The sequence below is a fragment of the Pteropus alecto genome, unplaced genomic scaffold (assembly GCF_000325575.1).
Source record: "Pteropus alecto unplaced genomic scaffold, ASM32557v1 scaffold152, whole genome shotgun sequence".
NCBI classification, from domain to species: Eukaryota; Metazoa; Chordata; class Mammalia; order Chiroptera; family Pteropodidae; genus Pteropus; species Pteropus alecto.
Window position 1 is genome coordinate 12,543,634 of NW_006432227.1, and position 13,236 is coordinate 12,556,869.

General features: G+C 40.0%; 1 protein-coding gene across 1 annotated transcript in view; it reads left to right on the forward strand.

The window, feature by feature from the left end:
* Positions 1-13,236, forward strand: part of DNAH5 (dynein axonemal heavy chain 5) — a 249,328-nt gene that overhangs the window by 173,641 nt on the left and 62,451 nt on the right. Inside the window, exons 57-59 of the mRNA XM_025043546.1 lie at positions 2,767-2,897; positions 6,379-6,532; positions 7,013-7,280. Coding sequence (XP_024899314.1) covers positions 2,767-2,897; positions 6,379-6,532; positions 7,013-7,280 — 553 coding nt within the window. The remainder of the gene's footprint in view (positions 1-2,766; positions 2,898-6,378; positions 6,533-7,012; positions 7,281-13,236) is intronic.

Sequence of the window (13,236 nt, forward strand, 5' to 3'; positions counted from 1 at the left end):
TGGGGCATGGCAGTCGAGGCCTGGCTGACATAGCACAGGGTCCTTGGCTGCGTTTTCCCTCACTCTCAGCCTCTAACGTGTCTGCTCTGGACTTGGCCAAAGAATCATGAGTGGACTTTCTGAGCTAAGATGCTCTTCATTCCTCATGATCTTCTGGGCTGATGCCCTGTCCTACACTCCCACTTTCTGTGCACAGTACATCCAATCTCTGTGTCCTGTGGGTGTGACCTTGAGACATGTGACCTGGTCATAGGAAATGACGGAAGCCAGGAGACGGGATTGAAGATGAAAATCGCAGCAAAACAGGGTGCGATATGAGACCGAGTGTATCTCTTAGCTCCTTTCATAATTAAAGTAAGAATTGCTTTTAAAACAGAGACTATCTTTCTATGACACCTCTTTTGCCCCTTTGGTTGAAGTCCAGGCCGCGGCGTGTAAGGTTTTCACGGTCTGGGCTCTGCCTAGCGGCCTAGCCTGCCAGGGGTCATGCTCTGCTTGGCGTATAGTCTAGAAAAATCAACTGCTTACCAGGAAACACACACCAATTCCAGGGCATGTCACCGAGGTGGCATTCCCAGCAGTGTCATGCCGCGTACAATGGTCTGTTTGTGTATTTGTAAGCTCTGTGAGGGTGAGCACGCAATCCATTCACCTCAGCATTTATGGGCTGGAGGACCACCGAACCTGGCACACTCTAGATGCCTGGGATGGAACCGAGTCCCCAATACGGCCCTAAACAGTCCTTTGCTGTCTCATCTCCCAATATTTCTGTACCCAGTATCCAGCTGGAAATAGCTGTGGGCATGTGCAGACTCTGAGACTTTGTGCATCACATTCCCGATTCTTAAAATTTAGCCCAACTCCTGGCCGGCATGCCACCTTCTCCGTATGCTGAACTTGTAGTCATTTTTCAAGATCCAGATCAAATTCCAAGTCCACACCTAAGGCTTGCCTCCACCAGGACCAGGCAGCGTTGTTTCCTTGGCGTTCTGTCCCTTTGTCGTCATCGTTCCGGTCTGTCCCCAGGTTCACTGTGCCACGTCACCACCTTCCCATTTACAGGTCTCTCTCTCTCTCCTGCGAGAGCGTAAGTGCCTGCAGGGCAAGGCGGACATTGTCAATTTTTTAAATATTTGCTAAAGCAATTAAAAAATGAGTATCTGTCTCACAGTTCATACATAAAAGGACAAAACAGCCCCATTTGAAGGTCTCACTTGATTGCGGTTTCTTTCTCTCATAATTTCTGTTTTTAACTAGATTGTGAGTTTTTTGAGTCTGCTTTTAAAGCAATCTTTTCGTGTGTTCATCTATATGTTCAGTTGTCAGATACATTTTAAAGGTTTACCATGTGCTAGAAACTGGGAATTAAAAAATTTAATAAGACCCAGACCCAGTTGCAGGAGAAGATGTTGGGATGAAGGGTCCCAATTCCTAATCAATAACAATTATTTAAATCCTTTATATAGTTACCGGCATCGACCAAAGGAAACGATTATAACAAAAGCCATATGTTTTGAAAAATGATAACCAAAGAGACACAGAAGGTCCTGTCATGGCTTGCAGTTGCTTGTTACTTGCATTATCTGTGCCTCCTGAAGTAATACCAGGGCAAGAATACATGAATCGACATTGGTGAAATACTAAGAATTCTTTCCAGTATTATTTTTTCCCTGCCTACAACAACTTTGGAGAGAATCACCTGGAAAGAATGAGTGGGAGGCTCACAAAAAGGCTTACCTCCCTACCCCACAATTCTTAGGTCCTCAACAGAGATAGGAAGATGGTTTCCATTTCCTGGGTCTCTAAAGTGGGGGAAATAATTCAAGCGCCAGGAGTGGTCCCAACAGGACTAGGGTGCAGCTCTGCCGTGGAGGGAATCCTGAGAAGGCTGTTTAACTATCCCTTGGCAGAGCCGGGTTACCCCAGGAAGCTTCCCTAGCCTCAGAGAAGTGTCCCCTTCTCAGCCCCCCTCCTACTCTCTGTCATTAATCCAGAGGGAAGCAGCCATTACAGCAGCCCCCCAGGCCAAACTTGCAAGATAGTTATCACATGAGCTGAAGAATGCATCAGAGAGAATTCTGCAGTGACTCCCCTCTAGGTGGGGTTGGAGGCCTGTAAGTAGCTTGTTCAATACCAGTAAAAGCCAAAGGAACATGGACATCTATCACAAGGAGGCTGCTGGCTGGCCTCGAGGGGACTTCTGGTCCACCCATAATCACTTCTTGGTGATTGCCTTAGGTGTAACTGTCTTGGCCAAATAATAGGAGGGTGTTTATGCTTATTTTCTTCAAAAAGAAATCTTATATCTATGCCATAGTTGCGGAATTTTCTTCTCTTCAATTTAAACTCACTTTTCAAACGTGGAGGGTATTGTAATCAACTGTGGATTCACAAGGACACATGTTATTTTGAAATTTCTGTTCTCTTTCCTATTCTACTGCCTTCGGGAGGGCAGACTAAAAAGATGCCTTCAAGTCCCCTTTCTTTCTCTTCTCGAAAACCCAGAGCAAGCCACAGTCTGGGCTGTCTGCTGACTTTTCTGTACTGGCCTCCTAGTTTCCTAAAAGCCCCGCACATTCCCCACTCTGCCCGATGCTTACCAAACGCCATTCAGTTTCAGAACGGTCCTCATCCTTCCAGCCAGGATGTCTCTCCATCCAGGGCCTGAGAACCCTACATTTTCCCAAATGCTTATACAGAATAAATAAGAAAAAACAGAACATGTACATGTTGAACGACATATGCTGTTTCTGTTTCGCATTCTAGATCTCGCGTGTCATTCGCACCCCCCGGGGGAATGTCCTCCTGGTTGGGGTGGGCGGATCGGGAAAGCAGAGCCTGACGAGGCTGGCTTCGTTCATTGCCGGCTATGCTTCCTTCCAGATCGCTCTGACAAGGTAACAAGATTTCACTTTACTTAACCCGAAATGGATTTTGATAAAAGGTTCTCAGAGGCCACCTGAAGTTAAAATGCATTTTTCTTATACATGAAAAATCACGACAGTGTTTCTTCTTGAATGTTGACTTATCATCTTCTCCTTTCAACATCCGTCACAGATCATGAAAATTTCGCATTAATAATTTGCTTTTGAAACATTTTGGTCTCTCATTGCAGTGAATAGCTGTCTTCTTGTTTTTATGTTATCATGATATTCCTTTGGTGCACTTCAGAAGAAATTTATCCTACAAAATGTTAATTCAGATTTCAAGGATGTTAATAAACTGGGAAACCATGAAAAGTTTATATGGATTTACTCATTCATATACTTAAAATTTTTAATTGAACACATCAACTAATGTGTCAGGCACCGGCTAGGTGCTGGGGAGTAGGTGGAAAGCAAGGTAAACCTGTCCTGTGTCACCACGGAGTTTGCAGTAACCCAAGGTGGACAGACAACTGAGCAAGTCGTTCAATTAGGTATGATATGTAGGTGCTGTAAGGAAATAAATGCAGACCAGATTCTGTTGAAACATGAGGGAGATACTTCTAACCTCGTCTAGCAGATGATTATAAAAGGCTTCCTGGAGGGAGAGATGTTTCAACTGAGACCTGAATGTGAGTAGAAATTATCTCAGAGAGGAGGAATGGTAAAGAATGTTCCAGGCAAAAGAATCAGCACATGCAAAGTCCTGTCTGAGGCACTGGAAGAAGTGAAATATGGGTGGGTGTACAGCACAAGGTAGGAGTGGGAAAGGAGGAGAAATAGAGGCCTTCGAAGGTGTTGTCGGAATTTGGACTTCATCTCAGAGCAGTAGGAAACCATCAGCGAGGCACTGCTATGGAAGGTATGTTGGATTTGTACGTACAGAAAATGGATGGAAGGATCCAGACTAGACTATTTATAAGGCTGTCTCAGGGATCTAGGCAAGAGAAGATGATGTCATGAGTGGTAGTGGTAAGAATGGAGAAAATAAGACAGGTTCAAGTTCAAGGGATCGTTAGGAAGTTGAGCTTTCGGACTTGATCCATCCTGGTTCTGGCTTGGGAAACTAGATCAACAGCGCTGCATTAAGATAGGGGACCCCAGGAGGGTTGTCCTCAGATGTATATGTGTCACGCAGGGAGAATTAACAAAGAGAAAAGTCGACATGAAGAGATTAGCAGCGATGATTTAGAGATGCTTCACAGAATTTCGGGATTTCAAGATAAGATGAGAAGCAGGAGACCAGTTCAGGAAGTTTAGTTGGGTTGAAAATTATTAGAGGTTGATTTCTAGATGTGGGAGCAGGAAGTCTTTCCTGTCGGGCATTGATCAAGAGCTGTGGCATGGCACCTTATGGAAAAACCTTCAGCTGACATGTCTCATTGATGGAGATTCATAGATTCCTGCTAGGAGAAAGGTTGAAAATGATTAAACATTGGGTTTGGAGAGCCAGATATTCAAGTTTTTATTTGGTCTGAATTATAGAGTTCTGCTCGGAGAATAAATCTAAAAACTTGCTATTATTTTCAAATATTAAGATGAGAGAAATAATTCTAATTACCTTGTATATAATTTTTCTAGTTTGCAAATAAAAGCAAAGTTAGATAAAAAAATAACCTGGACAAGAAAAAGACTGGGCTCTGAGACTCTTTTCCCTAATATTTGTATAACACCCTATAGTTCTCAAAGCACTTTTACAAGCACAAACTAATTTAATCTTTAAAAGGACTTTGTGAATTAGCAGCGCATGTAACGTGAGCCTGTCTTCTAGCTGAGCCTCAGAGAGGCCGTCACCCATCTGAAATCCCAAATCGACCTCGCAGTTGACCACAGTATCTCTGGTTCTGGTCCGGCTTGACTTTCACTGCATCACACAGTCTCAGTGAAAATATCTTATGACTCTTCTCTCTCTGATAAATTGTTTCCTCTACATGTCATACTGGAGATGCTCCATTACTGATAAAAAGGGAGGTCAAGGCCTTCTTGTCTTCTCAGAGCCTTCAAAAACCCATCCTACTGCTAAGCCTTTGCACAGACTCAGGAAGTAAGAGCCTCACATTTGGGGAGCACACAGCTCTTTGTTGTGCATGTGACTCCGGCCATATTATTTGACCCTCTTGATCCAAGGGCTGGGCTGAAAGTTTTCCCATATCACGAGAAACTGAAATGAGATATTTCCTCCTCCCCGCTTTTTTTTTGTTAGAGGGACTGTGTCATTGAAATTCTTTTCTGATCTCTTAGATCTCAATTCTCTAGAAGTCTTCTTAAAATATCGATGCGTGATAGTGGTACTTTTGGTTCTAGAGTTTGGGTTGTTGATGTTGAAAAAGCACAGAGCATAGAAGTTAAATATTTAGTATTTTTTTTTTTTTAAATCAGAAGGCCATTTGTTCTTATACTCTGAACTCTGAGTTTATTTAATGACACAAAATTCAAATAATAGTTTAGTAAGTTTGAGTGTCCAGGACGGGAATATCTTTATTTTCACTTTTGGCAGTAATGGGCTACTTTATACTGGGACTTCTCTCACGTTTCATGATTGCAAGCTGCTTTCCACCAAAGTATTGCTTTTAACAGTGAAAGAAGGTTTAGGCTGGGATACTTCATAATGTTTATAGCTAGTCTACTACAGTGTGCTGATTGCTTAGCAAACCCTTTCATGTGGGATCCAAAGATGTAATGAAAATAATTGTGTTGGGGGATGAGGAAGGTACCATTTCATATAAGACATCTCCCTCACCCCATATAATGGCTTAAAATGATTGAGTTTAATTTATGAGCTATCTTCTAAAATACCATTGCTGATGGTGCCTAGTAAATCTTCTAATTAGACTTTTCTATAATCATTTTCAACAGTCACATGCACAACATAAATACACTCAGATGACATTTAGTTGTGGTAAACATAGTAGTTTTGTTTCAGGTTTTCTTTTCATTCTGGATTTTTGTTGTGTGTGTGTATAAAAAAAATTAATTGTAATGTTTCATAAAATGTGGAGTTTTGAAAATCAATTTCATCTTTGCAAGTAAATATAATGTTACTTGACTTGATATTGACTAGTCTTGTTGTGGTGATCACTTTGCATTACATACAAATATCGAATTATGTTGTACACCTGAAACTAATGTAATGTTGTAATGTCGATTATACCTCAATAAAAAAAAGTTCTTGACTTCAGTAAACAGCAAAGTACTCAAAAGTTTGCTGAGATGTGCACCTCTATTACTCCCAAAGGCATAGCTATTAGAAACTGAAAGAAATTTTTAAAAATCAATTTCACCTTTGCAAGTAAATATATTGAACCAGTATCATTCACACACGATGAAATACTTATCGTGGAACAATATCAGCATTTTTTTTTTGATTCACCAAGTGGCATAAAGCATTGTTTTAAGGACCCTTCCTTCCCATCAAAATAGTTTAGCTAATGGCACAATGACAATATCTCTTTAGATCTTACAATGCAACAAATCTGATGGAGGACCTGAAAATTTTGTATAGAACGGCCGGTCAGCAAGGCCAAGGGATCACTTTTATTTTCACGGACAATGAGATTAAGGATGAGTCGTTTTTGGAATATATGAATAACGTTTTATCATCGGGTGAGGTAGGATCTCATTTATTCTTCATGTGTTTTGTCTCTTCGGAGTCCTAACTCTGGAGCTGTCTGTATTTCCTTGCATTAGAGATTTGAATCAGTGCTGTTATCGAGGATTAGGTGATCAGTCTGAAGAATGGCTTTTTCTGTCGGGTTTTTGAAGAATAAAATTCCCAGTCAAAATGCATTTAAAATGTCAGTGAATGCTCCACGTGAAAAACGAGAAAGCAGAAGAGAGAGGCTACTATTTTGCAGTTAATTATAGAATCGTTTGTGTATTTTATTTTATTTTTTTGTTTTATATTTTTTAAATACTTTTTTTGGTGTATTTTAAAACGTGGTGCATTTCATCTTGAAGACTTTTGGTTAGTTTTCCAAAGGTGACTTTAAGACACAGATGGAGGAAAGACAATATAAATATGGAGCTATCTGTTTCCATCTGTTTCCATATGCCTGTGCTGAATTTGAATGCCTGCGCTTCTTTTTCAGGTTTCCAACCTATTTGCTCGTGATGAAATTGATGAAATTACTAGTGACCTCATCTCAGTCATGAAAAAAGAACACCCCAGGCGCCCCCCAACCAATGAGAACCTGTACGACTACTTCATGAGTCGGGTCCGACAGAACCTTCACACCGTGCTCTGCTTTTCACCGGTGGGGGAGAAATTTCGAAATCGAGCTTTGAAGTTCCCTGCCCTGGTTTCAGGATGCACTATTGACTGGTTCAGCCGATGGCCGAAGGACGCCTTAGTTGCTGGTTAGTGCACTGGAAATTTTTGTGTCAGAGTTTCAGGTTTACAGTGTGTGTTTGTTTATGTTCCGTGCTGTTTGCTGTGTCTGTACTGAATTGAGCCCAAAGTCACTTTGTCCAAAGCTTGAGGATTTTTGCAAGGTGGTAGTCTTTCTTATTTGGTAGCTGATTTTTCCCAGGGCATGGTTATCAGAGAGTAAGATCTTTAGTCTGTACCCCTTGGATTAATATACAATGTCGCTGCCGAGACTTTGTCACAGTTGGATTCCCAGGCACGTTCTGGAATGTCACAGGAAGCCACGGAGCTTTTTATTTCGATAGCATTTGTGTTCTTTTTTTTTAAGTGGGTTAGTCAGCCTAATAGTATTTTAAGCTGAGGAAATGCGTCTTGGACATTTCCTCCTTGTGGCTGCAGTGTTGGAAATCAAATTGGAAATCATTTTCCAGCAATCCTCTGATGATGTCTGTCCTTGAAAAAGAATGTCAACCAGAGGGTTCTGACTAGGGTCCTTGCTATTTCTGCTTCTCTCTGTTCTTCCGTCTTACGGAACATCGATGCTTCTCTTACTCTAAATGAAATTGAACATAAAAGTAGTAATGGAGACGTTAAAGATCATTCATTTAGTTTATGTTTGTTTTTTTTTCAGCTTTTGGTGAGAAATCACCTGTGCATATTTTAAGTGATAGAGATACTTAGGTGCCACCTCTGACCTATCATATCAGAACCTCAGGGGAACTCCGATTCAAGGATGGTGGATTTCAAACTTTTTATCTGTTATATTTTAATAATAATTTGGAAGAGTTTTATTTCCCAGTAAAACCTTGCAGGTAGCCATAATAGAGAAAGCAGACAGTGAAAAGTGGAGGGGAGACACCCCACTCCTGCCTCCCACACTGGCTCTTCAGTTCCGTGGTATCCAGTGACAGAACTGCCAATCGACCTGTCCCCTGCCTTTTACAAATGGAGGAACTGGGGATAGTGAAGCTGGAGGGAGTTGTCAGAGGTGCAAGCAGACAGAAGCATCAATGATTGGGCCTAGAACCTAGATTTCTCTATATATTAAACAAACTCTTATCCACTGGGGAAGTTTTGATCTCGGCATACTCCTATTGACAATAATATTTTTCAATAATATTTTTAATTAAACACAGATTATTTAAAGACATATGAAGTGCCGATGTATAGTTTTCTCTTTTGTTTTCTAAGGTTTGAGAAAAGGCCAGTGATTAAAAATTTAAGTCCTGTTAAAATGTAAATACAACTAAAGGTAAAACTTTAAAATTCCTTGAAGTAGGATATAAATGCAGAGCACAAAATGACAGTACTTAAGAACTATGTTAAAGTTTACTATGAAATATGGTAATTAGTATGCAAATACTTTGCAAAATATTATGTGAGATATTATTAACAACCAAAATAACAATTGCAGATGACAAACACTGTAATATACCATAATTAAGATGATTTAATTTAAATATGGAGCCTTTCCTGCCAAGTCCCCATTGCAGTCGTGCCTTCTCTCACACGACAAAGGTCTTATTGATCCTTCCTCTGTTAATTTCTCACAAATAAGCACCACTCTTAAATCTCATCACATCAACCCCAGCCAAGATTACATGGCGGACAGGGGAGCTTTCATTTCTGTGTCCTCCGTTCCTAGCAAGTCCCTGACCTTCGTGCAGGCATCTGTTTGTTCATTTATTCAGAACATACTTATTGAGCTTCATGGCGTTTTTTGAGCCAGGCATGGTGCGGGGCAAGGCAGCCTCGTTTCTTCACTCCAGATTCTCTTCCCAGGCAGGCTCATTCACAGCCTCCTGTATAATATGCCTCATCAACTTTTATTTCCGGTTTAGTCCGTCCTCTGGCTTGAAATCTGTGCATTTCACTGCCTGCTTGACACATTCTCCTGGGTGTTTTCCAGGGTCCTTAACTCAATATGTCTAAGACTGGACTAGTTCTCCTCTGGCCTCCCTCCCCGAGGAAGTCTCCCCACCATCCCTCAGACCCTGCGATCAGAGAGCTCTTTGTCGTTAGCACCTCTCCTAGCTTGAACTCTCAAGTCTACTCTATCATCTAGTCATGTCAACCTTATCTCCTAAATGTTGGTGGCGTCTATCCAGCTCTTTCTCTTTCATTGACATCCGGAACCAAACAATCATTGTCACTCACCCAAATCGCTTTCTAATGGTGTCTCCCACCCATCTCTCATCGCTGACAGAATAATGAGAAACACACAAACACAATCACCTTGCTTTCTCTTTAAAACCTTCCATTGCTTTTAGAATAGAGGCCACGATCTCTAGTGTGGCTTTCAAACTGGGGAGAGCTGGCTCTGCGGACCTCCCCAGCCTCGCCTGAGGTCACTTTTTCTTCCTGCTCTGTCTCCTTGATCCTGGAACACACCCATTTCCTCCCCTCGCAGCGCCTTCCACATCCTGTTGCTCCGTTTGTCTGGATAATGCTGGCTCAGCTCAATGTGGCCTCCCGCGGGCAACCTTGCCCTGTCCCCCCACTGAGCCAGTCCCCCTGTCATCCGTTTCACAGTACTCTGTGCTTTTCCTTGCTGGGACCGACCTCAGCTTGGTATTTATACACTTAGTCGTGTGATTTATTCGATTAATGTTTATGTGTCCTACTAGACAAAAAACTCCATGAAGTCAAGGATTGCATATCTTTTGTTCACAGTTTTGGCAGCTACCAATGTTGGACGCGTACAGTGTTGAATGAATAAACTGACCTATCAGAATTCATCATTCTTCCCTACTGTGGCCTTGACTTACTTGCAATCTTCTGTAATCCAACACAAATCTTCTCTCTTTTTTTTTTTTGATATACCTATTTCGTTTGTCTTCTGAACATGCTTTAAGCATCTTTATCCTTCCATACATTGTCCCTCTTATAAAGAATATTGTTTCTTATCTTCTTTGTCTAAGTTCCAAAGCTTGATCAAGACTCATCATATCCTTCCATCCTCCGTTGTTCACTTAGGAAATTAAAAATTTTCCCCCTTTCTTGGATCTCCTGTATTTATAGCACTTATACTTTATAAGGTGAACTTGGATATTTAAATCTTTAACCCATTTCCTGTTGGCCCCGAGAATACTCTCCAGTGGCACTTGTGGTTGCAGCGTTTTCCCCAAGATAACTCGTGAGTTACCCCCAAAGTTTACCATGAAATATCTTGCTTTTATTATTTTAAAGTGCTCTGGTATAGTGATTGTCTTTGGAAACAAATGACAACATTCTATTTATAGCATTCTGATTTTAGTATTTACAAAATATAGTAATTCTCAATCACTGAAAATGTCAAATCCTAGGAAACATAGCATTCCATGTTAACATCATTCTCAAATAGTTGTGAGCCAAAGATTCATCTGATGAATCTGATTTATGTATACATTTCTGTTACTTTAGGATTAGAGACAAGCTCTGTTTACAAATAACTCTAAGACCAGTTCTTATATTTTGTTTTCACATTGAAAGCCAGTCAGATTTGCTTCAGCCTCAAAGAGCATGTTTATGTAAAATTGAATTAACGCCAGCAGTGAGCTGTACTTTTTTTTTCTAAACGGGAAATAGGTTAAACCTTTTGATAACCAGTAAGCTCTTGTGGTTATGTCACCAACCTCGTCTAGTAAGTGTTTACTCTGCTGGTCTCAGTAGTGGATAAAATAATTATAAAACATGAGCTCTTTTTTCTAATACATATAAAATCTTGCTGGGAAAACCAACATCTGCACCTAATCTGAACCTGCCTTGTGTAGTTTTGAAAGAATACTGTCTGTGAGGATTGGAAGTACTAATACACTTAGAGATTAAAGTGTTTTTTATTCTTTCTAGAAAATTTGCTATAAAGTTTCTAGAAAAACCATTATATAAGTTGCCTTCAGGATGTGGATTCTGAATTCTCTAGCTACATCAATAAGGAAATATATCATTCGTTCGGGTTAGCATATTTCATTTAGATTATACTAACTATTTCCCATAAAAGTATTAAATTATTGTGTATTTTTCTAATTGATTTACATTTTTATTTTTTAAAATGCATTTTATTTTTACTTTTTAAAACATTTTATTGAGGTATGGATGATATACAAAAAGCTGTACATATTTGACATATACAACTTGATGAGTGTACACCTGCGAAACCATTACCATAATCTAGGCCATAATCATATCTATCACCTTCAAAAGTTTCCTCCCACCCTCATTAATCATCGTCGTCGTCGTCGTCGTCGTCGTCATCATCACTTAATCATTGTCGCGTTGTCGTCATCATCATCATCATCATCATCATCATTATTTTGATAAGAGCACAACATAAGATCTACTCTCTCAGCATTTTAAGTATACAAACAGCGTTATTAACTGTTGGCACCATGCTGTGCAGTAGATCTGTAGGATTTACTCATTTTGTATAACTGCAACTTCATACTTTTTGGCTAATACCACCCCATTCCTCACTCCTGCCAGCCCCTGGCAAACACATTTCTCCTCTCTGTTTCAATGAATCTGACTATTTTAGAATCCTCTTATAAGTGGTATCGTGCAGTATTTGTCCTGTGCCGGCTTGTTTCATTTAGCGTGATGTCCTCTAGGTTCATCCATATTGCTGTGTCAGGATTTCCTTTTTTTTTAAAAGGCTGAATAATATTCCATCATATTTTCTTTTTCCGTGCATTCATCAATGGACATTTATGTTGTTTCTATGTCTTGGCTACTCTCAATAACGCTGCAGTGACCATGGGGGTGCAGATATCTCCTTGAGATACTGATGTTATTTCCTTTGGCTGTGTACCTGAAGTGCGATTGTTGGATCAGATGGTAGTTCTATTTTTAATTTTGGGGGAAACCTCCATACTGTTTTCCACAGTGGCTGTACCAATTTACGTTCCCACTAATAGTGCGCATGGTTCCCTTTTCTTCATATCCTCACCAATACTTGTTATTATTATTATTTTTTCGATAATAGTCATCCTAACAAGTTCGAAGTGGTATCTCATTGTGATTTGGACTTGGATTTCCCTCACGATTAGGGATTGTGAGCACCTTTTCATATACCTGTTGGCCATTTGTTTGTCTTCTTTGGAGAAATCTCTGTACAGTTCCTTTGCCCATTTTAATCAGGTTCCTTTTTTGTTGTTGTTGTTGCTATTGAGTTCTAGGAGTTATTTATTTTGGATATTAACCCTTTATCAGATTTACGGTTTGCAAATGTTTTCTTCCATTTCGTATGTTATCGTTCATGTGTTGTTTCTTATGCTGGGCAGAAGGGTTTTAGTTTGATGTCGCCCTGCTTGTCTATTTTTGTTTTTGTTGCCTGTGCTTGTGGTGTCACATCCAAAAACATTATTGCCAAGACCGATGGCACGGAGCTTACCCACTGTTTTCTTCTAGGAGTTTTGTGGTTTCTGGTCTTATATTTAAGTCTTTGATTTGTTTTGAGTTGATTTTTATATAGGGTGTAAGATAAGGGCCCAATTTCATTCTTTTGCATGTGGGTATTCAGTTTTCCGAGCACCATTTTTTATAGAGAATACCCTTTCTGCATTGTGTATTCTTGGCTCCTTTGTTGAAGATCTATTCACCATATATGTGTGGGTTTGTTTCTAGTATTCTGTTCCATTGGTCCATATGTCTGCTTTTAATGCCAGTGCCATACTTGTTTTGATTACTGTGGCTTTGTAACATTTTAAAATCGGGAAGTGTGATGCTTCCAGTTTTGTTCTTGCTCAAAAATTGCTTTGGCTCTTTGGTTTTTTTTTGTGATTCCATATGAATTTTAGGATTGTTTTTCTATTTCTATAAAAAATGCCATTGGAATTTTGATGGAGATTGTATTGAATCTGGAGATTGCTTTGGGTAGCATGGACATTTAAAAAATGAATTCTTCCAACTCATAGACACTTGATGTCTTTCCATATGTTTATTTCTACTTTAATTTCTTTCATTAGCATT